This window comes from Macrotis lagotis, chromosome 7 (assembly GCF_037893015.1).
Source record: "Macrotis lagotis isolate mMagLag1 chromosome 7, bilby.v1.9.chrom.fasta, whole genome shotgun sequence".
In the NCBI taxonomy this organism is placed as follows: domain Eukaryota; kingdom Metazoa; phylum Chordata; class Mammalia; order Peramelemorphia; family Peramelidae; genus Macrotis; species Macrotis lagotis.
In genome coordinates, this window is record NC_133664.1 from 65,765,581 (window position 1) to 65,793,188 (window position 27,608).

Below are 27,608 nucleotides of genomic sequence, written 5' to 3' on the forward strand. Positions count from 1 at the left end.
AATGATCACAGAAGTCTTCTGACTCCTATAAAGATCAAATGGAACTAAAGATATATTTCCCAATATGCTGAACTGAAGAGAACCTATAGAGTAACAAAATTGACTTCAAACAATCAACTTCTTTATAAGAAAATTCTTTTTTCCAGAATATTTCTTTTCCTTTTTGCTCATGGGATACTTCAGTGCAACACCTTTCAAGGTGTTGGTTTTATTATCAAACAAAAGTTTAGAAAAAAATTTTTTTAAAGGACTCCACATCAGACATGTAGTTCATGAAGAAAGCAGATTTCCTAAATTGACTGTACTCAATTTCATGCAGTTTCTCATTTTAGTCAGCTTAGAGAATATATCTTATTTTCCAGTATCTTGCCTTCATGACTAATTTCATGCATTATAAAAAATCATGTAGGCAAATCCACCCAAAATATTTCCAAATGAAAAATCAATCCTGAAAAGAATTTAAGTTTAGATTGTTTGCAACCTTGTACAAGTCACTCAACCTGCATAATCTCTGTTTTCTTATCTGTAAAATGGGAATATAATCGCCCCTGCCTTACAGGATGATCATGATACTCCAATGAGATAATATATGGAAAGCACTTGGAAAACCTTTGAATGCTATAGAAATGTTAGCTATTATTGTTGTTGTTGTTGTTAGGTTTGAACCTAGGACCTGGGTGAACTGAACTTCCTTGGTCAAGGTCAGGGAGAATTAACAAATCCTCACCATCATGGACCAAAAAGCCAATTTGCCTCTTTTATCAGAAACTTGGTTTACCTTTGCTTTACCCTCCCCCGACCCAGCAATGTGGATTATGCCCAAACTAGGCAAATTCTTGCTTACCTTCTGGGAATGCATGAATTTAATTATAGAATGAATTTTAGAATCCATGCAGTACAATAGTTGATGCTGCTAGGTTATGATTATGGAGCTTGTTAATGGAAGAAACAAAATTAGAACTTGGCTCTCTTAAACTACTTTCCATTATCATGCCCCTGCCCATTTTTCATAAAGATTGATCAGCTTGTTTAACCTTGCTAATCAGTCCACTAAAAGCAGTTACCTTAATGACTTTAAAAATAAGACATTTTCTCTGTTCTGGGTACCATGATCTCTGACACATATTTCTTATTGAAAATAGAAATAGGAAGTCTCTCAAACTACTGTATGAACTTTTCAAACTTCTATCATGCTCTTTGATTTTTATATGATTTATTTAATTAAAACAGGAGAGAAAAGCATCACAAATCCTTAGGTTTTATAAAAACAGGTCTTGATAACTCAGTATATAACTCTGAGATTAATATATATCTTTTAAAAGTGGAAAAAACTGATTTTGCAATTAATAACATATAAAATATAATTTATTTAACATTTTAAATTCTGAATTATTTTGGTAATGTTTGAAAAACTCAATGACCTTGTGCATGTGAAAATTTCCTCCAGTAAGGCAGGTTACAATACATCCTTGCCTAGGGTCCTAGGATACTCTTCTTCCTGTCCTCCCATAATGTCTCTTGACATTACAAGGATTTCAGTAAAGTACATAAGTATCAGAGTTTAATTTTTCAATGTTGAAAATAAAAAATGAATTTTACAATGATTCTCTATTCTATTTAAACGTATCATTTTCCAAATGTGATTCCCCACTGGTAAAAATCTCGGTAAATGGAAGACCCTTTTTAGGAAAATAAGCAACTTTTTAGAGGTCCCATTCTAAACTATCCAATTATTTCACTGCCTTAAGTAATACTCTATCTGCATCCTTGGATGAAGCAATTTCCCCCTTTTTAATATGCTTTTCCTGATAAGGTGGTCAGTTATATTCTAATGTAGCCAAGGGCTATATTATTTTAAGAGAGAAATTAGACTTCTTTGTCCTACCCAAACACAAGGCCTCCTGCTTCAAAGCACACCCTTCTTCATACTTCAGATTCTGAAGCCTTATTTCCATATACTCTGCACTAGAACCTAACTGGAGGGAAGAGAGAAAATAATATGAACCCTTCTGCTCTCTACTGAGGCAGAGGTGATATTCCCTAAGTATTTCTTCCTGCACAAACCTAAAATTTTGAATGGAGTCAGAGATTCTAGGAAGATATACTCAACTCTCCTCCACAGAAGACCATTCCAAAATACAACCAAATTGGAGCTTGCCTGTAGTAAGAGAGGTGGTTTACAATAGGCAAGAGCATCTCTCTGTTAGAAGGCATCAATGGCTATTTGTATTACCTAATCATAGAAATCTAGAAAAAGAAGGAAGGACTCTTGTTTTTCTATTCCCATGAAAGTATTGGACTAGATCATGAGTTGTGAAAAAATTTTTATGCCTTGGATTCCCTTTGGTAGTCTGGAAGCTTATGGGGCTCATAGGTTTCTCAGATACATTGAAATATAGATTCCCAAAATAACTGGCAAATAGCAAAAAAGTTAATACTTTATCAAAATAAAAAATAAATTAGTGCTATACTAATATCTAGTTGTAGGTTTAAAAACTGCAGTATCAAAACAACTGCAGGGGGCGGCTAGGTGGCACAGTGGATAGAGCACCTGCCTTGGAGTCAGGAGTACCTGGGTTCAAATCTGGTCTCAGACACTTAATAATGACCTAGCTGTGTGGCCTTGGGCAAGCCACTTAACCCCATTGCCTTGAAAAAAAATCTAAAAAAAAAACTGCAGTATTAATGACAATATATGATATTACAAAATATTTAGCACAACTGTTGTAGTGTGTTACCTAAATTCATAACTGAAGGAAATGATGAATTTCAGTTAGGTTTTGGTGAAATGGAGATATCATTTTTCCCATCCAAATTTAGGGGGTTCTCTAAAATTCATCTCAGTTTCCCAGGTCAAGAATTCCTGGAATAGATGATTGCTAATGTTCCTTTTCAGCTTTAAACCCTGTGATCCTATTTTTTTTTTAGGCAGCTTGGGGTGGCGGACTACTGATGTCCCGGAAACATAAATGGAAGCTTAATGGTGTGGAAAGGTAAGCACATTTAGCCAGCAACTTAATGTTAGGTATCAAAGACAACTAGACTGTTGAAACACCAAAGAATCTTGGAATACAGGTGTGTCTTACCTTCTACAGTTCCCATAGATTATGTCTAAATTAAATTCTTCAAAATCAAATTCTCTTTAACACAGTCAAGGAGCTGGCTGTTTGAAGAGAAGGCTTTTGTGAATTCTTTGTAACCCAAATAATCATTTCCTAATTTATTTCAATGTACATTGAATTTTTTATACATACATTTACTTAAAGTAGGACACACTTGTGATAATGTCTCATGGTTTTATTCTTAAATTTTCTGGGTTTTGCTATAACATTGAAAACTACTGTTGGCTTCATTCTGCCTGGAGGTTAAACCCTTATGGAGAAGCAGTATCCCATAGCATGAAAATATTAGGACAGGGCATATTTTTCCATTCCAAAAACAAAATATCTATGTTGTCAAAAGGAAACTCAAAGCATATTGACTGATGTGATAGCTTCAGAAATTGTTGTCAGACACTGAATTAAGTTCACCCAGTTCTTCCAACAAAGGGATCTCACAAAATGGAAGCCTGACCTACACTCATTTGCTTTGTCCTTTCCCTCTCCAATTCAGATGGGAAATAGAGTTCATTAGAGGCAGCCAAATGTCCACCATATTCTGCCAAATAGCCAGATGTTCCCTAGGAAAATAGTCTCACCACAGGCTCTGTGCCAAAGCTTCTCCTGAAGATGTCCACCCCAGAAACAGAAGGAGGAGCCCAGTGACAGTTTGGAGCATCTGTCAGCTCCAGGTCACAGACAGCAGCCAGACATGGCAGCCCTGGAGAGGCCAAAACCAGAAGCTAGGCCAATCTGGTTTGGCATGGCAGACAGTATAGCATCACAGACAAATGGCTATGACTGGAGAATCAGTGAGTCTAGGAGGAGAGAGAAACTGGGTAATTGAAGATAGAGGGTAAAACCAAGGTCAAATCCTGGGGTTTCAGAGAAAAATAGATCAGGTACAGAGGCAGATTGACCCATGCAAAGTAAGGAAGCCCAAACAGGAGGATAATGTGAGAGGATATCGTAGGTCTGTGCCAGATTTGTTTCAACTCAACAAACATCTCTTAAGCACCTTGGGGCAGCTAGGTGGGGCAGTGGAATCTGGCCTTAGACACTTAATAACTTCCTAGCTTTGTGACTTAAGTCACTTAACCCCATTGCCTTGCAAAAATCTTTTTTAAAAAAAAAAAGCACTTGACATGTGCAAAACATTGTTCTAAGTCCCCAACCCAGAGTTTCAGACCAGATCAAGAAGTTAGAGGAAGAATCACAGTCTACCAATATACAGTTGAATGACCCCTTTCTCTATATGAACTAGATGATTTTTAAGTTCCAATCCAAAATCGATGATCCCATGACTTTCTCCAAGCAGTATCTGCAACCTTTACAGTCACCTCTTCCTGAAACCCAATGAAATCAGTACCTGGTGTTTGGATCAAAGTTGCTCCCAAGTAGATATCACTACTATTTTGAGAGCTACTGGGAGTTAAATTCTCCTTGGAATGCAAAACAAAAGAACTTTGGGATGGGAGGAAGGGGGAAAGAACAAAATAGACTATACTCAATTAACAGCTAGGTGATGAAGTGCAAGCACTGGACTTGGACTCAAGAAAATCCCAGTTCAAATCCTGCCTTAGATGCCAATTAGCTGTGTGATTGTTGGCAAGTCACTAAACCCTTCCCAACCTCAGTTTCCTCGCCTGGAAAATGGGAATAACAGTATCTCCATCATAGGAATGTTGCAAGAATATGAAATAACATGTAAAACACTTTGAAAACTTTAAAGCACCATATAAATACTATTATTCTTAAGAATTCAAAAAATAAATGGTATTAATTAATAATAAATATTATCTATTATGTGCAAAGCACCATGTGGGTACAGGAAATAATAATACACTCACTCACCAGGAGAGGAAGGAACTTTCACTCAAGTATTCTTACATAATCTTATTACCTAGTTTGCTCATTCAGTTTACAAATCAGACATAGGTGGATACCCAAAAGAAAAAAAAATGATTCTGTCTTGCCATATAAAGAGTAGAAAGACCATAGAGAAAGACAAAATTTTATCTGAAATGACAAAGGAGCAACCAAAATGGGGTTGCTGGCCAGATAATAATTCCTGTGAAAAGTGGAGGGAGACATAGGGGTTAATGGACCCCAAGGTCAATGTGAGTTATGAATGTGATGTAACCAAGTTAGTATCCTAACTTCACGGAGTGCCTCCAGAAAGAGGAAGATTATTTTTCGGGCCACATTCCAAATGTCGAGGTCAGTTCTGGCAGTCAATTCTAAAAGGAATATTAACTATCTGAGGAATGTCCTAAGATAGCTTTTTTCAAGAATTTAAAGGATTGGTGGATAAAAGAAGAGTGAATCTTAAGACAGGTGGGTGGTGCAAGGAAAAGAAGACTAGGTTTGAAATCTCAATTCAGTTTCCATCTCAGATACACACTAGCTATATGATGCTGGGCAAATCACTAAACCTCAATTTCCTGATCTGTAATATAAGAATAGTAATAATGACAGTTACCTCCCAGGATTGTTATGAGGATAAGATGAGACAATATTTGCCCACTTCAACACACTCTAAACATGAGTTATCATTGTTGGTGTTGCTGCTGCTGCTACTGCTGCTGCTGCTGCTGCTGCTGTAGTACTTGACTCCAGAGATAAGAATTAGGAAAAATAGGCTTGAAATTATGGAGACAAAGATTTTGGCTCAAATTAGGGAAAACCTTCCCAGTGATTTGACTGTGTTCACATGAAATAAACAATAAATTCCTCAATATAGTAGTCTTTCAGTAAGGTTACAAAGTCAGAAATAATACAGAGAGAATCCCTATTCAGCTACTGGTTAGGCTAGATCATCTTTAAGACAATATTTTACTCTTCAATTCTGCAAAATAATATTATAAAAGGAAAGAAAATGTGGGCATTTATAAAGAGGATCAAATTTGGGGTCTTAAAGGACCAGTAAACCTTACTATGTACTAATCATTTAAACTCTGAATCTCAGTTTCCTCATCTGTAAAATGGGGATAGTAATTATATTACCCATTCCACAAAGTTAATGTGAAGCTAAAATGGGATAGTCTTAAGAATGCTAATGTAACGTTACTATTTATTATTATAGACCATTTTTAATTTTTATATTTTACTGTTTTACTTTTCCAAATGTATATTATGAAAGTTTTTTTTAACAGTCATCCACATGCCTATGTATATTTCTAAGTTACAAAATTTCCTTCCATTCTCCCTTCCTACCTCTCCCCCACCCAATGGCAGTTGGGTTAATATTGTATTTACACATTTGTGTTAAGCACGTTTACAGGTTAACCATTTTCAGTATGAGGAATCAGGATTAAGGGAAAGAAATATATAGGGTCTTTTTTCAAAAACTGAATGTAATGTTCCTCAGGTTCTGAAGGATTTGTTGTCTTTTGTTTTTCTTCCTCTGGATGGGATATAGACTTCTTTTTAAATGTTTAATGAACTACTCAATTATCTGTTTTCTCTTCCCATTTGTGGGGAATGATGCAGTGACTCCAAAACTCCTTTAGGTACAGAGACACCTTTAGTAGACTATTGCATCATCTCAATAGTGTTGAAAGATCTGAATATTATTTTCTCTTCTCAGCTTCTAGCAGAATCAACATGTACTGCCTATCTCTCTTTCGGAAGTTTTTGGTACATGCTCAGAAATTGGTCACCTAGGTAACCAAGAAAAGAAGGAAAGTATAGAAAATAAAGTAATGCAGAGACTTACAATATTGCAGTTTCTTTGACAAAGAAGTGACAAATCTCATCACAGACACATTCTTTCTTCAGTTGATACAGTCAACTTTTGTGTGCTAAGATTTGGCTAAGTACAATGTTTCTCAGTCAGTAAGAATTTATTAAGTGCCTACTATGGCAGCTTCAATACTAAATGCTGGGAATATAAAGAAAGATAAAATAAAGTCCCTGCCATCAAGGGGCTCATGAGAGAAATAGAAATATTTAACAAAAGTAAGGCACTAGAATAAAGAAAGATTGGAAAATGCTTCCTGTGCAAGGTGGGATTTTAGATGGAACTTAAAGGAAACCCGAAAAGCAGGAGTTAAGAAATGGAGTGTTTTATTTGTGAAACATCCAGGAGACCAGGGTTTGCCTGATTTCACTCAGGGAAACTTTAAAACAGTCCTCCCAGTCTTGTTTCTACTTCATTCTTGTCCTCTGGAAGAAGAGATCCTTCCTGGTAGAAGGAAAAGTTAATTCCCTTACTAGTGTGTGAAAGAAAGGAAAGGAAAAAAGAAAGAAATGCAAAAAAGGGAAAGGAAAGATAGACAAGATAAGAAAAAAATAGACAGACAGAAAGGAAAGAAGGAAAATAAACGAAAGAGAGGGAGGCAAGGAAGGAAGGAATGAAGGGATGGAGAGAGGGAGGAAGGAGGAATGGAGGGAGGAAGGAAAAAGGGAGGAAGGAAAGGAGGGAGGGAGAAAAAGAGAGACAAAAAGAGAGAGAAAGGGGAGGAGGAGGGGAAGGGAGAGAGGGAAGGAGGAAGGGAGGAAGGGAGGGAGGAAGGGAGGGAGGGAGGAAACAGTACTTAGAATAGTGTGTCAACACATGTATGCAATTCAATCCTTTTGAATATTAATTATGATCCTTGCTATTGTTGCTTCTGGAAGATCAATTATGCTCCTACTAGGTTAAAGGCAAACATATATATTCAAAAGAGCAGAAGGGAAAGATGTTGGGATTTTCTAGTCAAATTTGGGGGTTTATGAAGTTGAACTAGTTCAAAAAGGAAGGAAACCTTTCAGTCAGTCAATAAACATTTATTTATTTATTGCCCCCCCACCCCCATGTCAGATTAAATGCTGGAGATACATATATAAAAAGGTAGCTCCTTTTCTCAAGGAGTTTACAGTCTAATGGGAAAAGATAACACATAAAAGGAAGATGAAAAGCGGGGGGGGAGGTAAATTAAGGGAAAAGCATGATAAAAGAACCCAGCCACTGGGAAATAGTTGACCATTTCCAATGATGGCTGGCCTGGGGACCTTCCTTAAATGGAGTTCTTGAGAGAAAATCTTTACTGTGTCCTCTAATTAGACAGGTCCCAAAATAAATGGTATGGATGAAGTGTGAGTACCAATGCTGATGTAGTCTTACAGGTTGATGAGGTTCCTGGGTACATGATGGAGAAATGCACAGGAATGCAGTGAGATAAATAATGTGCTAGTTGGGCTCTCTCTAAAGGGAAGGTCAGTTTATTGGAAACTCACTCAGTCCTTTCCTCAAGATTAGCAACCCTGCTAGTTATATTTCTGCTATGACTTTCTTCTCCCCAATTCTAATCCTGAGGGTCTTCTATTGGTGCCATCAGTCATAGCCAAGGTGAAGATGGATGAGGTGCTGTCTTATTAAGCACATCATTTGGGGTCACAAGTACAGGGGATGCTCAGCCAAGATTTGCTGTCTGTTGTCTGATACCGATTCATCAAAGAGATGAATTAGTTCTTCTCTGCCTTTTCTTCCTACCTTCTTTCTGAGGCAGAACCACTAAGAGGTGGAAAATAAATTCATTATTGTGAAAGAAGGGGAGGAAAAGAGCTCACTGACTTTCAGCCTCCCATCTTTCTGCCCACCTGCCACTCATCTTTAAGCCCTTGCCTCTTTCTTCCATATAAGACCAAAGAGAGAAATATCCTACAGTAGAATTCCTGCTTTGCATTGGGTATTTGTCCCAGAGGATAGTCATGCACTAACTTTGAAAGAAACAGTTATCTACCATGGAATCGAGGACTTTCCTGAGCTCCAAATCTTAAGGAACCAAAATCAGAATTAGTCATAGTACTCTCTTCTCCTATTCACTGGTTCTTTGAGTGTCCTAGGGAAGATTGAATAAGTGCCTACAAATGCAAGTGCTCTTAGTGGTTCTTCCTCAGGAAGAATTTAGAAAGTAAAGATAGAGAGAAACCAATCCATCTACTCTTTTATTTGGCAAGAAAGAGAATTCAAGTCATTTGTTGTGTCTCATCAGTTCACATCCTACCTCAGATACTTACTGTATGGTACTAAGATAATTATTTAACCTCTCAAATTTAATTTCCTCCTTTGTAAAATGGAGATAATCACAATATCTATCTCATAAGATTGTTATGAGGATCAAATGAAACTGTGATAGTTGATTAATTGAATCCCTACTTTATTGGACCTCAATTTTATTTCTATCAGTTTTAGTTTGATGTGATTCTATAGAGGTAGTGATTATAACTACTGATAGTGTAAACTACAGATTGTAAATTCACTTGCTAATCACAGGAAGGTAACTAGACTACTTCCTCCCTTGTTTTTCTTTGGCTCAATTACATGGAAAATTCCTCCACTATTTATATTGAGTTTCCATTATTTGTCATCTCTTTTATTACCCAACATGGGCAGAGACCATGAGCACTTGACCAATAAGTGACCTTAGTTACTAGCTTACAGTCTGTCTTTCTACCAGTCCATGGCTATATTCATCAGAACCTTCTGAAACATCAAGACAGATCTGTCAAAGGTCTGCTCATTAGCCCTGTCTGTGTTTTGTGTGGAATCTCCAGAAGGGTCAAGGGCAAGATCTTCAACCAATGAGATTATCTATTTTTAGTTTGCTTCATCTATATTATCTAGATATCACTATAAAACTAAGATCCTGGAGGAAGGTCCATGAGGAAAATCTGAGGTCCCCTTCATTAGCAGGAACTATGAATCCTTTAATAAAATACTATTGGTTTAGAGCTCTGCTTCAGTAGTTATTCCTGAGATTGGACAATTTTGGAATCCTCCACAAAATGCTCTGTAAACCTTAAAGAACTACATAAATGTGTTCTACTATTGTTGTTATGGGATGGGGAATCCTTAATGGGAAGGGAAACCTTGGAATCCTGAGTCCTGCCCATCAGATTTTAGTTACCCAACATTCCCTTAGTGAAGTTTTTCTCTTAAATGGTTTGATTTTATTTCAGGGCCAACTCCGTGACTTGGAACCCTCACAAGATGATGGGTGTTCCTTTGCAATGCTCAGCTCTGCTGGTTAGAGAAGAGGTAGGTTTTGGTTTGTTTAATTTTTATTCCTTCAGATCATTTTCCTATATGTGACACAAAATGGTGCATATGGAAATTTGGTGAGGATTATAGACAAAACTGGAGCCACTAGGTGTCATAGAGCATGAGGTCTGGAGTCACAAAGAATTGAGTTCATATATGGCCTCAGACATTAGTTGGGTGACCCTAAGCAAATCACTTATCCCATTTATTTCAGTTACCTCATCTGCAAAATGAGTTGGGAAAAGGAAATGGCAAACTCTTCCAGTATCTTTGCCAAGAAAACCCAATATGGAGTCACAAAGTGACAGACATAACTGAAATGATGAACAAAAATAAAATAAGACTACCTAGGGGATTATAAGAGGGAGAGTTGGAGAAACCAAGCATTCCAGGCCATGTGGACAATCTGGGGAAAAAGAGATAGAAGATGGGGTGCTATGTATAAGGAACTACAAAACCAGCTTGGCTGAACAAAGAGTGAGGGGAGGAAAGTAATGGATAAAGCTGGAAACAAAGGTTGGGGCCAGATTGGAAAAGTCTTTAAATGTCAAGCAGGGGTCTTTGTATTTTCTCTTGGAGGTAAAAGGGAGCCTCTGAATTTTTTGAGCAGATGAACAACATGGTCAAATCCACACTTAAGAAAAATCACTTATCAAGTGTAGAGAATGAGTGCTTTACATTCATTGAGGAGCTATATGCATTTAGAATTGACTGAACTGGGTAGTTAGGATGAGGGGCTTTCTCTGATTCAGTATTTGTTGACTTCTGTAATAGCTAATTAAAAGGGAAAAGCACCTACATTTTTCATTTTTATAGTCTACATTAATTTTAGTAATGATACAGCTCAAATGTATATTGCATTTGAATGTTTTCAAGGCACTTTCTTCACAATAGTCCATGAGCCAGGTCATGGAAGCCTCGTTCTTTTTATTTTTCCTTACAGTTAAGGAAAACGGGATTCAGAGAAGTAAAGGTAATATTGTTAGCCTAGCAATTTTCTGCAGCATACACCAGAATCAGTTCTGATACACGCATTCAGGAGACATCCATGGTGTTCAGTGGAACAAATCTAGTGACCTCTCATAAGAAAATTATTTTAAAGGAGATAATTCAGCAGTTTTTTCCTAATTTTTTATGCAAAGACAATGCCAATGCCACTGACTTACCACCAAGTGTTCATATTCTTTGAACTGGTTTATCATTAGGCATGATGGATTATGGTAATTCACTCCAACTCTTGCCTAGTCTTTATTATGATCAGTGGTATATGTTTGTGTGGTTACATATCTGGGATTGTATAATCTGCAACCATGGAATAGAAATACATTTTATATTTAAATGAAAAACATTTCAGTTAAATGTAGTAAAAAAAAAAGAGCCCTTGGCTTGAAGTCAAGAGCCTGGGTTAAAATTGCAGTTTTGATACTAAAAGTATGACTATGGGCCAATCATTTAACCACCCGGAGTCTCAGTTCCTTATCTATAAAATGGAGACAATAATGCTTATACTATTTAAATAACTCTTGTTTTGATGATTATAATAGTCTCCAAATTAGCTTCCCCTCCTAAATTGTCTACCATCTCCAATCCATCTTTCACACAGTTGCCAGACTGATATGCCTGAGGTATGGTCTGACTGTCACACCCTTGCTCAAGAAACTCCTATGACTCCCTCTTGCTTCTAGAATAAAATATAAACTTCTCATACAAAGTCATTTCCAGTATGGTTCTATTCTATCTTTCCTGGCTTCTTGACCATTACTCTCCTACACACTCTGTTATATGCTAAGTGGTCTGTCTCCTGTTTTCAATATGCCATCTTTGTCTCTGTACAGGTTTTCCTACATGCCTACAATGCCCTCTCTCCTCACTTACACCCCACAGAATCCCAAGGTTCATCCAAAGCTCAATTTAAATGTGACTTCCTACATGAAACCTATTCTTTCTTTTTTATTAATAATTCTGCCTCCAAAACAAAATTTGCTTTCCATATATTTTATTTTTATTTATTTATGTAGGTGTTGATTTCCCTCAATAGCAGGTAAGCTCTGTGAGGACAGAAACAATTTCATTTTTGTCTTTGTATACTCAAGACTTAGGATGGTACCTGATATTTAGTAGACATAGAAGATGAGTAATTAAATGCTTATTGTATAAAAGAAAACCTAAAACACTTTATAAATGTTAGGTATTAATATTTTTCCTTCTCCTTATGAAGCATAAATGGGTTCTAAATAGGCAGTCAGGTATCACAGTGAAGAGATTACTGGACCTGAGGTCTTAGATACTTACTAATTATGTGACCATGAGCAAGTTACTTAACTCTCAGTTTCCTCATCTGAAAAATAGGGATACCTCCTAGGGTTCTTATGAGGATAAAATGATATATTTGTAAAACCTTATACAAAAATTTAAAGTGCTATATTGTTAGGAGCTGTTGTGTATGGGAGTGCTGTGAACCTCCATCACCTGGTGTCCTTGAGCACCAGAGCCTTATTTTACTAAGTGCCATGGGAGTGGGAGTGGATTAGAGACTGAAGAGGATATTTAAGCACTTTTATTTGATTCAATAAATGGAGACCTTGGTGTACAAAAGGAGAACTTGTCTTCCTTGCCTCCCGCCCCTTCAACACTAGCCTGGGGAAGGTTAAGGGAGTCCAAAAAGGGACTCAACACTATATCAGTATAAGTTATCATCATATTTCCTCCTAAAACATGTTACTTTTCTGCCCCGGTTAGTCAATTTTCATCCATATCTTCTATAATATTGCAAACGTCTTTTTGACCATTCTGAAAAATAACCACATCATTTTCAAATCAAAATGGAATCCAAAGGACAAAAATGAATTCTGGCTTATGTGTTAGGTATAGACTTTGCTCATTCTTAACTTGCATATTCAGACTTACAGGCTCTATATTCAAGTTATTATTCCATTTAGTTCAATAAAAAAAATGGATCAGGGTCCAGTTTCATTACTAATTTTGAATAAATAATCCCACTTTTTAAGGTCATTCTTATCTAGTCATGATTCAAGAAGAAAAACATACTCCAAAAGGCCCTATGGTGTTTTGTATAAAAAGATTGGACAAAGGTCTCTTGGGATAAGTTATGAAGTTATATTACAAGTTATAAAGTATTGGGTAGAGTTTCTAGTGATGAAATTGGCAGGGATTAAAACAAAACACTTTTTTTTTAACAGAAAGCATGACTCACATTGTTCTTTGGGAAATGCAAATGCTTATCATCACTACCCATTTTGCATGATAAGGTAAGGGTATTAAGGAAAAATGTGATCTTTGCATCTGACAAAATTCCATTATAAGTCTAATGAATAATTCAGTTTGATAAGGATGTTTTTCATTCTATTAAAAGGTTATCAAGATTGTCTTAGAATAGAAAAGCTTTACTTTTGTAAACTAGTCTTTGAAACTATCATTCCAAGAGAAAACCCTAGAAGCAAATATGAAAAAAATGAACCATAGACATTTATTTGTTAAACTCTGATCCAAACAAAGGTCAAAATATACCAATATCCTGCCATATGGACCTGTCTTTCGATTTTCAAATCACAGCTCAGTCAAACCTCTTCTTATAGACTTGAAAGAAAAGGTTCACCCACTGTGTTCAGGGACTTTCTCATTCTCTTAACATCATAAAAAACACCAATGGTGTAAACAAATTGTCAGTTATCCCTTACACTCACCGCAGAGCAGTCCATCTTCTTTTTCACTTTTACACTTCTTTGATAACATCTTTTACTACACCCAAGAGAAATAGATCTCATATGTTAATTTTTAACTCAAAAACTACTATGCTGATTTGCCATGGCAAAGAAATTCCCCAGGGTTCTTTAAAGTCCCGAATGCCTCACATGAACTCAGGCAGGTTCAATCAAGCAAGATTCAATCAAATCCAGTCCCAGAAAGAGCTTGGCTAAGATGTCTGCTAGGCAATAAATTGATCACCCACAAGACAAAAGGACCTTAAGTACTGTGGGGCTCTCATATATTTCTGCTGTGGTAGAAAGGGAGAAGAGAATGTGAAGAATCACAGTATTTAGATAATCTATTGTGATTAATTTGTTACTGAATCAAAATTTTTAAATATGACTAGTGAATCAGTATAATTAAGAATTAAATTAGCATATACCTGGAGATATTTGAACTACAACAAATGAGGACTTCTGATAGATGCCTTTAAAAGAAGATGATAAAGAAGACAATGAAGAAGATAAAAAAGAGGAGGAAAACAAAGATGGCAGATGAAAAGACGAAAAAGACAGAGAAGGAGAAGCATTTTATGTAGAACTTTAAAGTTTGCAATGTGCTTTACATATATCTCATTTGAACTTTACAAGGCTGTGAAATAGGTACCATTACTTTCCTTATTTTACAAATACAGACAAAAGTTAAGTGGCTTGCCCAAGGCCACACAGCTAGATAATTATTAAGTGTCTGAGGTCAGATTTGAACTCAGGTATTCCTGACTCCAGGGCCGCTGCACCGCCTAGCCACCCTTCCACTATACTTCCTATTTGCAAATTAAAATTTACATGGTTTTAATTCTTTATTAGATTTTCTTGCTAGTCATTAAGGAGAGTATGAAAGAAAAAGCACATATCTGTGGTTATAATCCAATTAACATTTGGCTCTAGGGCCACTAACCACATATAAAACTAATTCAACAGTCATTTGTGTTCATATATTGACCTGTCCTTTCCACTGAAAAAATTAATCCCATTTTTTTCTCCTTAATCCCATATTATAAATCCTCTTGCCTTTATTTTCCAGGTCACAAGCTATCTAACTTGTCACGACAACATAACTTTTGAATTGTTATTATTTTAACTCTGAGTATTAGCAAATTTGATGGAATTTTTCCTTTCTCTCTCTCTCTGTCTCTTTAAGGGATTGATGCAAAGTTGCAATCAGATGCATGCTTCCTACCTCTTTCAACAAGATAAACACTACGATTTGTCTTATGATACTGGAGACAAAGCTTTACAGTGTGGGCGCCATGTTGATGTTTTCAAATTATGGCTAATGTGGAGGGCAAAGGTAAGCAAACGTGAGATTTTTTTTTTAGTTGTTCCCTACAGACAGAAACCAGATCTGATTAGCTCCATTATGCCATGTGATAAATTAGTTTCTTGATGGAAAATGCCTCCCCCAAGACCAACTTCTTTAGTCTAGTTGTGTAAGTGCATTTTTTCAATACCCTCTGTGGGGCAGAATATAATTACCTTTGTGTATGTGTGTGTATGTGTGTGGTTTTAAAACAACAAATTGCATTTATTGCTAACTCTTTAGAAAATGAATCCATTCTGATTTGTAACATAACTCCCTATTCCTTAGGCGCCCCTGTTTTCAAACCTGTTGTTTTTACCTAGTGAATGAACACTGGGGTAGATTAATGTAAGGCCATAAATTATACCTTTGGTGAACAAGGAGAATATGCTACAAAAGCTCATTTGTGGCACTGAAAGGGCAACTGAGCTTTTAAAGAAAAACAACCCTAAGAATTTAATCGTCTGTCTTCTGTACTATTTTTCTGTTTACTTTATGGGACTTTAACTGTAAGAGAATCACTTGTCTCTCTGCAAATTTGACTCTAGAGCTGAAAATGTGCAGCAGCACTTAACGTGGTCTAATTGTAGCTGTCTAACAGCATAAATATTATGTTTAAATGTAATCAGCCCAGAAAAGCCCAAAGGTGGTTTATATTTTAGCCAGATTCCTGACTTAAATATGACAAATCAGTGACCAACCCACCTGGTCTCATTTTGCATTCTGTAAGCAATGATTGCAATTGTCTTAAACAAAGCAACATTTTTTTGAGATATATAATTATTCTTATAGCTATTGAAGAGTGTGTTATATTTTCTCAGGGTGTACCTAGATCATTGAACAAATATAATAGTGCTGTGAGAACTTTCAACCATCTATTCTGCTCAGTGCAATTAAAGTTTCTCAGTAATTGCATATGTTTATGTGTGTGTGTATACATATATATATATATATATATATATATATATATATATATATATATATATAGTATCAGAGGAGAATTTGAACCCAAGTCTTCCTGATTACAAGGTTGACCTTCTATCTACAATTTCATGACAACAATCAAATTATACACATCAGCTGAGATGAGGAATTCAAGGCTATTTTTTTTAGATAAAAAGATTCTTCTTGGATGATATAAATTCCAGGAATAGTGATATCTCTGAGTTTCTGAGGTTTTAGCAGAAACTTGATCTCTAAATTACTCAATTTTACTTAGTGAACCATGATTTTTGCCTCTCTTTTTTCATGTTGATTATGATTATGTAATTACTAAAGACATTTACATGAAAATGGAATCTCTGTTCCCTAACTGTTCATCTGTCCCTACTGGTAATAGTCTGTGTGAGTGCGCTTCAGCCTAGAACTTAACAGGGAGGCTTGGCACAACTACAGCTAATTCGGGTGTCACTAAGGGAATCAGGTGGTGTCTAAAGACTGACCATTTGAAACCAAGCAAAAGACACTGTAATCAGGTAGCCCTAAAACAGCAAGGATCCATGAAAGGAAAGTGAGTGAATAGATATAACCCAGCTGCAGAATTGCTTCCAGTCAAATGTTTTTAGAATTTTCCAGGAGATAAGTTGATATTTATTCAAGGTTGTATCTTGGACATTTCAGTTGGAACTATTTCCACTTGAATCTATTAAATGGAGCAGTATTTTTGGATGTGTGTAAAAATAGTGGACAAACAACAGGGCATAGTGAATAGAAAGCTGTCTGTGAAGTCCTGGGTTCAAGTGTTACTTGTGATGATACACACTGGTTGTGTGACTCTGAGCAAGTCACCAAACTTCCTAATGTTCTTAACTACAGAAAAGGTGCTGATTGATTGCATTGATATCAGAGGAAATTTCTTCACCTGGGTGTTTGTAACACCAATAAAATCCCAGGGCTAACCCCCTAATAATAACAATAATAAATATTAACTAATGTTTCATGGTTGACAAAGTATAATAATAATTTGGTATAATAAAAATAGTATCAATTTAGTCAGTTCTTCTATAGATGGGTGGAAAGTTGGAGAGATACATACTATATAAGAATTCTTCAGGTTAAACCAGAGAATTCAGCTCCTTTCCCAAGAAAAATTGATGTTAAAACATTGGGGGATCCATACCTAATTTCAGACAGAAACTGAGTCAGGAAAATCAAACTGAATAATGATAATAATCTAATAAATTTTTTGTTGTTCGACGTAATTGAGGAATGGGATTTGGGCTAATAATACTTTCTACTTAATAGAGACTAACTGCATATTTTATTATTTTTAATTTTTTAGGCAGAATGGGTGCTAGAAAGGACACTAGATGTGAGAATCCAGGACTTGGATTCAAGTTTTAATTCTGTTATGTGTGTGACCTGACCTTAAACAAATAAGTCAACATTTATAGACTTTAGTTTTCTCACTTATGAAAGAGGAAGAGCTAGATTAGACAATTTCTAACATTCCTTCCAACACTCAATCTCATAAATATAATTTCATATATATATATATGTGTGTGTGTGTGTGTGTGTGTGTGTGTGTGTGTGTGTGTGTATACATATATATACACACACACACATATAGTGATTTTCTATTACTATGTCTTCATATAGCAATGTATTTAGCCTACTAGACTGGATAGCATAGTTAGGCAGTCCTAGGTTCAAATCTCACTTTGACACTTTTATTTTGACTTTTATAGTCCTGAGTAAGTCATGCTACAATATTCTTTACTCAAAAGAGAAAAAAAAATATCATTCATATTTTAGTTAAACCTAAGTATAAGACTAGTGTTAGGGAGGCCTGAGGGAGTCAACTTGAGAATATACTGTTTGTATTTGCATTTTATACATTTGTTTCTGTTTATTAGAATATGAGATCTGTGAAAAGTGAAACTTGCAATTAGAACTTTGCTTTGTACATATTAAGAATTTAATAAATTCTCTCTTCACTTATTCATTGGCATTTTAAAATTAGAATACAGTAAATATATTAATGGCATTTATCTTATAATATAAGAATCTTGCTGAAAGAATTCTGCAAAAAGTGAGTTTTGTTCTTCCGATATGTGACAAGCAAATCAAGCCATTGGCAAGCATTTAATAAACCCTATATAATCAGTAGAAAGGTGGCTAGGCATAGAGAATAAAAACATAAAGACCTGAGTTCAAGTCCTACCTCATACTGATTGCTTGACCCTGAGCAAGTCACTTTAACAGTCTTCTTGACCAAGATCCTTGAAGGCTACATAGAAAATCACAGATTAACATTATTTATATCCTGTTGTATTCTCATTTATTCTGTAAAATAGTTTCCAATTACATTTTAATTTGGTTCAGCCACACTTGGGAATGCTAGTCTATTTCACACATTCTGCTCTAGATAACCTTCCTAAGACTTTAAGTTTCAATTTGCATTTCTCTAATCAATAGAAATTTAGAGCATTTTTTTCATATGACTATAGATAGCTTTGATTTCTTTGACTGAAAGATGGCACATCCTTTGACCATTTATCAATTGGGTAATCACTTGGAAATTTTTCTCAGTTCTCTATATATTTCAGAAATGAGGACTTTATCAGAGGAGGTACAGAAGTAGAGGGATTCTCTTCATTTCTGAGCAGGGGTGAGGAATTCTTTACTGCCAAGGATATTTATAATATCATTCAAGGCCCATACAAAATTATCACCTTCAAAAATTATCCTGCTATATTTGGTCAAATATTTAATTAATTAGGGGCAGCCAGGTGGCACAGTGGATAAAGCACTGGCCCTGGAGTCAGGATACCTGGGTTCAAATCCGGTCTCAGACACTTAATAATTACCTAGCTGTGTGGCCTTGGGCAAGCCACTTAACCCCATTTGCCTTGTAAAAACCTATAGATATAGATATAGATATAGATATAGATATAGATATAGATATAGATATAGATATAGATATAGATATAGATATAGATATAGATATATAGATATATAGATATATAGATATATAGATATTTAATTAACTCACCTGTAAACAGCTTCTAGATTTATTGAGCTTCAAGTCCAGCCTGTGGTTGCTTTGGCAGCACCAGACCAAATGATTTGCCAAACATACCCCATCCCTAATCTAAAAGTTCCTAATAGAAATAAAATCACAGGTCCATTCCTATCTCCTTCCCTATCACATCAACCACTTCCTTAGGTACTGGAGATTCAAATGATAATGAAAGCATCTCTGTCTTCAAGCTTCATCCTCCTGATGTTCTACAGTCCGTTCAATACTTCATTAGCAGAATTCCTGTTGCAGGCATCTAAGTTTCAGGGATCCAATACTTTTATCTGCAAAGGTGAGGGAGTTCTAGGACTCAGCTGGTGTATTACAGACTAGCCAAGTGGCCAGACCTATGATAGGCATCGCATTTCTTGCCTTCCTCCTTCCCCATGGTTTCATGGATTTCTTGCAGTAATCTTGAGAGATCAGTATTTGTAAACTGTTGAACCCAAATTGCTATGTTCACTTGCATAATTATATACATTCTGTTCAAGAAGCCTTTACTCCCCATTTAAAAAGTGAATTGTAAGTGCCATAGCTAAGGATTCCATTGAGCAAAATATTAGGGGTTAGTGAATGAAAACTTGATAGTATTCTTCTAAAGATAAGAAAACCAACTTCTGGAGATGTTTCTCTCCAAACAAGTTTGAGACAAAAGAGACAATTGGGTTAATAAAGTGATCTTTCTGATATACCTATATTAGAACTCTTCTTTTGGGGGGGGGGGTAGGGAGGTGAAGCAGGTAGGGTCAAGTAACTCACCCAAGGTCACACAGCTAGTACATTTTAAGGCAGTATTTGAACTCAAGTTCTCCTGTCTCTAGGGTCAGTGATTTAGCTGTCCCAAGAATTCTTCTTACTAAGAAGGACTAACTGAGTACATAGGGAGTTTTTCAAGTGGACCCTCCATTAGAAAAATTGGTCTTTAGGTGACCTTACTAAGTTATATTAATATTAATAATAACTTAAATTAATTTATTTTACCTTAATAAATTATATACCACATTAACTCATTCCCTGTCTGCTACTGTTTTTATAACCAGTAGAAGAGAGGACCTCCCTATTGTGCCTTGGGGATCTCCTAATGACCTGATATTCTTCCACTTCCTCTTTGAATTGTCATGGTAGTGAGCATGGTAGTGGCTTTGGAGTCAAAGGAGTGGATTTGAATCCTGCCTTTGCCACTCACTATATCTGACCTTGACCAAGTCACTCTATCTTAGAGACTTCATTTTCATTTAAAAAGTGAGATGGTCAGTTAGATGATCTCTAAGGCTTCTAGCACAAAATTTATGCTATTTCTAGAATTTTTGAAAATCATTAGGAAAATACACAAGCTATATGTTGATGTCATAGAACATCATCTTCCACAGCTTTATCAGAAATTTGTTTCTGATATTACTGTTTGCATATTTAATTAAAATGGTAGAATGTAAGCTCTTTGAGTATGAAGACAATTTTACTTCTATCCCAGCTTGTCAGTAGGTGCCTAATAAATGTTACTTTATAGATTTCATCCAAAGCTTTCTAGTTATAGCAAATATTTCTAGGTGGTAAGTAAAGTGTTACCCTCTTAATAGATAAGGAAACAGGCCTGTGGAAGTTGAATGATTTCCCCAGGATCACACAATGAGTCAATGGCAAAAACAGGAGCAGGATTAATTCTAAAATCAATCTTTCTCTCTTAATTATCCAGTCACCCTGACCTGGTTATAACCAGTCTACAGCTCTAAAGCTTACTTGGAAGTTTACATACACATCACAGGGGTCCTGAGCTCCATGTTGAAAGACAAACATTTCACAATCCCAAGGTCCATTCTAAGTGGACCCAAACTTCTAGGTTAATCCTAAGCATTCAGAACCTTCAATGATTGCTCTAGGGTCAGTAGGTCATGGCTCCAAGCAGATCAGAACTAGGCTAAAACCCTGTGTTCAGCCAGAATCAAACTAGAATACATTATTATCCTGGATCTGAGCATTCAAGGGAGAAGTCCACAGAAAATAAGATCTCACATCCCCTTGACTACAATGATAGACATGCACTGTGTATGTGTGAGTGTGTGTGTGTGTCTTCCTAGTCAGACCCCATAAAGTCAGCCTATAAACAAGAAAGTTATCACTTTGAGTTACCCATCTCAGTTTAATTATTGTTAGAAAAACATTAAATGTTTGTGTTATGGTGTGGTAGTTATTTTCTGAGTCATTCCATTGCCACTCAATAAATGTTAAAGGATGAGGAGGAGAAATCAATTTAAAAGCAATCCTCCAGAGTGTAATGCCTTAGGGTTAATTAGAAGGGGACCAAAACTACTTGGAATTAACATAATAAATGCAAATGTGGTAGGGATTTTAAAAACTTCCAGTCTAGCCCCTTCATTTAAATGAGTAAACTGAGGACCAACAAGGCTAACAAACTCCCCCAAGATTACACAACTAGTCAGTTGTAAAGGTAAGATTTGAATCCAGATTTTTTAGCTCCAGATTCAGAGAGCTCTCTCCACTTTACCTCACTGCCTATTTTATATAATTGTAAAGCTAGTTCCAGGTGATCGGAAACATCAAAAATTGAGAGGAAAGTGCTACAGAAGCTGTAAATAAAAGTAGGAGTTTGGAGTCTGGGACCTTCATGGACTATATCCAACTCTGCCTGAAATCTCCCTTGTTCCCCATCAGGTGCTAACTAAACATATGTTCCTTCTCTTAGGGGACCATCGGATTTGAAGCACAGATTGACAAGTGTTTGGAGCTAGCAGAGTATTTATACAACCTTATAAAAAACAGAGAAGGATATGAAATGGTGTTTGATGGAAAGGTATGACTGTAGCCTGTTTTACATAATCCTAACAGCTCCAAATGATTAATTATTGGTGTCTGGGGTCCACCTTTCAGATATCATGGATAAATCTTGTCCAGGGAGCATTGTGTGGGATGGTAGTCTCCACGATCCAGTTTCCATGAGCTGCAGGAGCTATAAAAATTATCATCTAGGTGTGACCTTGGACTCCTCACTCTCTTATCCCCCCCATGGGCAGTCAGTTGCTAAATTCTGTTTATTCTATACCACCTTCACTGGCTGTCACTGCTAGCACCTAGAACAAGCCTTCATCATCTCCTGATTGGACTATTTCTATAGTCTCTTCCCATTCTAAATCATACTCCATTTAGCTATCAAATTACTCTTTCTAAAACACAGGCCTGACCATGTCACTTACATATCCTATTACGTAAGTTATCAACTAGTTTCCTATTGCCTCAAGGATCAAATATAATATCCTCCGTTTGGCTTTTAAAGCCCTTCACAGACTAGCCCCTTCCCAGTCTTTTTATACTTTACTCTGTACAGATATATACTCTATCTAGATAGTATATTGAGTTAGGAAGTAATCAAAAGTCTATTTGGGACTGAACATATACAGAAAATAAGAATTAATCCTGAAAATGTAAGTTGGAGTCAGATTGTAAAGGATGTTAAATGGAGAGGCTTGTATTTGTGTTTTATCCTGGGGTCAACAATGTGTTATGAAATAGTTTTTGAACAAGGCAGGGACATGGCCTAATGAGTACAGCCTACTACTGTTCAGAATTCCTGAGCTCTGGAGATCCATCAGCCTAACTTTCCTATCTCACTTTGTATTTCTAATGAGTTTACATGACCTGTTGATTTACTCCTACATCTCTCTCCATGTCAGACCATTTCTCCTTATTCTTACTGTTGCCATTCTAGAACTTCATCAAATCTTTCCTGGATTATTGTAATGGTCTTCTACCTGGTCTCCTTATCAACTGTCTCTCCCTTATCCAATCCATCTTCCACACCACTGGGATGGGTATGTAGACTTCCAAATCATCTCCAGAGCTGTAGACTGGTTATAACCAGGTCAGGATGGCTGGATAATTAAGATAACAAAATACTATTCCAAAGGCACAGATATGGCCATATCACTGCTCTGAGTAAAAAAAACATTTCATGACTATAATCTCCTAACTAGGATTATAGATGTATACTACCATACCTGGATCTTCTACTTCATTACAAACATCAGATATAAAGCCTATTCTATCATTCATTCATTAAATAAATTCACTGCAACACACCATTGATCAGTGGGCATCTCACAGAGCATAGATCAAAGAACATTGATTTAGCAGTCATTGGTACTAATCTACTTTAAATATCAACTATGAGTCAAAGTTTCATTTTTTTTCTATTTTTTCATTTAGCCTCAGCACACAAACGTCTGCTTCTGGTATATTCCCCCAAGTTTACGGCACTTGGAAGACAATGAAGAAAGAATGAGTCGTCTCTCAAAGGTAAACAATTCATGAGTTCCTATGATATGCATATTGGGTTTTCTACTTATATATGCATGCATGCAAATACATGATGTTATTTAAGAGAAATGTGATATCTGTGCATTGGTTTTTCCAAGTGAGCTGTTGAAGACTATTTTGTAAGCATAGAATGATTGTTAATAGTAATTTGAGGAAATCTGAAAATGTCGATGCTCTCAGAGATATTTTTATTTACTTCTCTGTGCTTAAAAAAGAATTTGTGATGTCTTAAAAATAACTAATTAAGTGATCATCCTTTCTCCATTGCTATACCTAGAGCATTAAAAATGGCAACAGGTCCATGGATGGAATGTTGAATGAAGCTAGGGCACCCAGGCACTAGATGGCTAGCGATGGAGTAAAGCCTTAAGACATCTAACTGAAGTATTAAGAGTTAAGACCAGAAGAGAACTCAATAGTGTTCAGTTTGAAGGAGCTTATTTGAGGAAGGCAGTTGAGAACAGGATAGTGTCCAGTGGTGAAGGGCCTTGAGTGCATACCTATGAGGATTATTGAAAGGACAGTGGGTATTATTGAGTCTTGGAAACAGAAGATTTGGAGAGATGTGATTTGTTGTTGGTATTATTGTTCACTCGTTTCAGTCAAATCTGGGTCTCCCTGATCTCATTTAGGGTTTTCTTGGTAGAGATACTAGAGTGATTTGCATTCTCCCCCTCCAACTCATTTTACAGATGAAGACACAGACAAACATGGTTAAGGGACTTGCCCAGGATCACACAGCTAGCAAGTGTCTGAGGTTGGATTTAAGCTCAGGTCTGCTCATGCTCTATCCACTGTCACTTACCTGCCCCAAATAATGTTTTTGAATGTATAAAATAAAATACTTAAGATGAAAAAGAAAATCTATTATACTGACAGTTATCCCAAAAAAATTTTTAATAAGGACACAGCCTCCAGGTTAAGTTCCACTTCTCTAAGATTGTTAGTTGTAGACAATCAAAGGTCTTTATTGATAGAAAAGTGTCCTTATCAGAAGTTTCTTTCACCAATGAAATCATAGGTCCTCACCTAAAAACAATCTGTGGGGAGTTAACTCCCTTATGTCAGAGAACTAGCCCAGCTCCTACCTAGCTCATTGCTGATTCATTTAGTTACTTGGCACAAGTTATCTCTTTGCTTTCAATTTCTCTGTATAGTATGAAGAGCAAAAACTGTCCTGCATGATCTCTCTGAGGGAATGTCTGAGGAGTTGACCTTTTTAGAAACTGGTAAATGGCCGCAACTGTCTAGTGACCTACTATGAGTCAAATATACTTTTGGAGCAGAAACACCTATGAAGTTGCCCTCTTATGTTCCCTCTTCTGGAGGAAAGTGGAGGAGAATTTAACTTTCAGAGAAATAATTTCTTTTCCTTCTGAATTATCAGAGATTTACTCTTAAAAATAGTATTAGAAATGGAAACCTGTATGTGGTCTTTTTTTAATCATTTCCAAAATTCATATAGAGTTCATCTTCTGTTGACGATGGTGGCTAAAAGAAAAATGTTTTGAATTATCAATTATCAATTTATTTTGGATTGGATGAATAACTTTCTTTTTGGTCCCACCTAAAGGGACGATGACAAGAAAGCCTTGGGGGTAGACTGGCCTCTCATCTCAAACTTAAACAGACTTCTAGGTTTCTCTATAAGTGTTTCTATAGAAAGGTCAAAAGTCAGGTTACAGGCAGATGAGAGAAAGTAAGTCATCAAAAATGAATCAAAACCCATTAGAGATGATCTGAGAGATGATGGGCATATTCTAGGAAAGTGTTGCTTAAGAAGAAATGAAAATATTAATTACATGAAAAGAAAATTTCTGATTTTCTTGACAGGATCAGGAATAATGTTTTCTTACTTAAATTATAAAAAGTGCCTTTATAAGTAACTAACTTGATATTTTTGATAGAATCAGATGAATCTATTCTTTTGTCTTTTCCTAAATGAAACCACCAACTAGAGTGAAAATCACAACCAAACAAACATTTATTAAGGACTTATTACCTTTAAGGCACTATGATAGGTTTCAGCATGACAATGGCAAAAACAGTACAGTACCTGTCCTCTGGAACTTATATTCATACATAGATGAATAAAGCTTGTACACAGATGAATAAAGCTAAATCTTGCCTACTGAAAAACAAAGTAGCATGTGAAGAAGACTGGGAAAATATTAGATTAAGCAGTTTGGTAAAAACTGAGCCAGAAGAAAGCACCAAGAATGAGAGATCAGAGAAAGGGGAGTCAATACCTGAGTTGATCCTTGAAGGAAGATGAAAATTATGAAATTTATTCAATGGTTCATTTGAATAACACTTTAAAGTATGCAAAGCACTTTACATACAACTCAGGTAGGTAGATACATCAAATGAATATTATTAACCCCTTATTACAAGTGACTATATGAAATAGTGGATAGACTGCTAGACTAGGAGTTGAAACGACCAAAGTTCAAATCCTGCCCTGCTTCCTTCTAGTAGTGTGACCATGGTCAAGCCACTTAAGCTCTATATTCCTCAGCAAATTCCATAACAGCTTGGGATGCGTTAGGTTTGCTCTCTAATTGGTGTATGGTGTTATAAACACTGATCACAAATTACAAATAAATCCTTCCTAAAATCAAATTTATGCACAGGGAAATTAAAACTCATATAGTTTAAGTGATTTGTCTACATTGATTCAGTCAATAATTTTTACAGGCTGAATTTCAACCCAAGTCTTCCTCTTTAGAAAAAAAAATCACATTTGTAGGTTTTAGCATGTTATATAGCATATGATAGAAATGGAAATCTTTCCCTGGGGAATCAGAATTAGCCTATCATCAAATAATTAACATATTCTTGTCCATTTGAATACTGGAAGAGGGTGTTGAGAAATTCTGAATGAATTTTCCTCTCTACCCTGTTTTCATTACTGAATCTGATTGTTTAAATAATTACTTTAGCTGCCTGGTCACCAAAAAAAAAGGAAATGTAGCTACCTTTCTTTTTTAAATTTAATCTCTTTCCATTTATATCTAAAATGAATGAGAAAAGCATGATGAAAAAAGAGTTTTATTCATTGATAAGTCCTTCAAAAATAATCTAACCAGAGAAGGGATGAAGGGAAACCTATCAGATCTAAGGAATAAAAAGGGCCCATAAAATGTCTAGGGGATGGTGGACATAGTTGTGGGGGAGTGAAGAGGAGATTTGCCAGCTGACCAGGATGGGTAACTGGTCAGTTCTGCATACTCCCAAGGTGGAGAAAGATAAAGAGCAATGATTCCAAATCTCTGGACTGTGATTAGCAGCTTGGCATTTGCTCAGTGACTTGTCTTTACTGGCTCTGCTTATGAGGTCAGGGTGAAAGAAAACCAAAGGATATGGGATTCAGGGCAAGCCCCTAGGTTGAGTATTGGTTAGAGGAACAGGGTGTCCTCCTTGAGACATGTTTTTCATACTCCTAGTCTTTGCCTTCTAAGATGAATCTGAGGAGGTAAAAATAGCTTCCTAGAGATTAAGACTCCTATCCTGGACAAAGGTTTATAAGTTCAGGGTATCCTGATATAGTGTCATAGGTTGTATGCAAGAAGACAAATTCCTGTGGAGTGAGATAACTCTGAGGTTGGTTTTGTAAGAACCATGGAAACAATGTGGGTATAAAGCAAGCCAATTCATTCAATACAAGCAACCAAGAACAGTAAAGGCAGGACAAGGAGCTAATGAGATGGGCCGTCCTTTGTAAAGATTGGCACCACAGATTTAACTATACCTGTGACTTTAAAGCAAGGACAAAAGAAGATCAGTCTCTACTTTCCTCAACTCTTATATAGAGCAAGGGACTGAAATCATTCCTACTAAGGCAAAGTTGGTTACGAACCAGAGGGAGTTACTTTGGTTGATTATAAAAAAAATTGTGGGGTTCAATGATATACTAATTAAGTAATCCATCAACCTAAAGATGGCAGGAAAGGCTCCTGATAATGAAGGGGTTGGGCCATTATGAATGTTAGGCAGATGTCCCAGAAATAGGTGTGCATAAAAATAAGAAAAACAGATCTCTAGACAGCAGAAGCAGGTTTCCAGA

At 36.2% G+C, this 27,608-nt stretch overlaps 1 protein-coding gene across 1 annotated transcript in view; it reads left to right on the forward strand.

The window, feature by feature from the left end:
• The window catches only part of LOC141494057 (glutamate decarboxylase 2-like), a 77,970-nt gene that overhangs the window by 41,133 nt on the left and 9,229 nt on the right, over nucleotides 1–27,608 (forward strand). Inside the window, exons 2-6 of the mRNA XM_074195230.1 lie at nucleotides 2,929–2,993; nucleotides 10,044–10,122; nucleotides 15,034–15,183; nucleotides 21,915–22,022; nucleotides 23,432–23,521. Coding sequence (XP_074051331.1) covers nucleotides 2,929–2,993; nucleotides 10,044–10,122; nucleotides 15,034–15,183; nucleotides 21,915–22,022; nucleotides 23,432–23,521 — 492 coding nt within the window. The remainder of the gene's footprint in view (nucleotides 1–2,928; nucleotides 2,994–10,043; nucleotides 10,123–15,033; nucleotides 15,184–21,914; nucleotides 22,023–23,431; nucleotides 23,522–27,608) is intronic.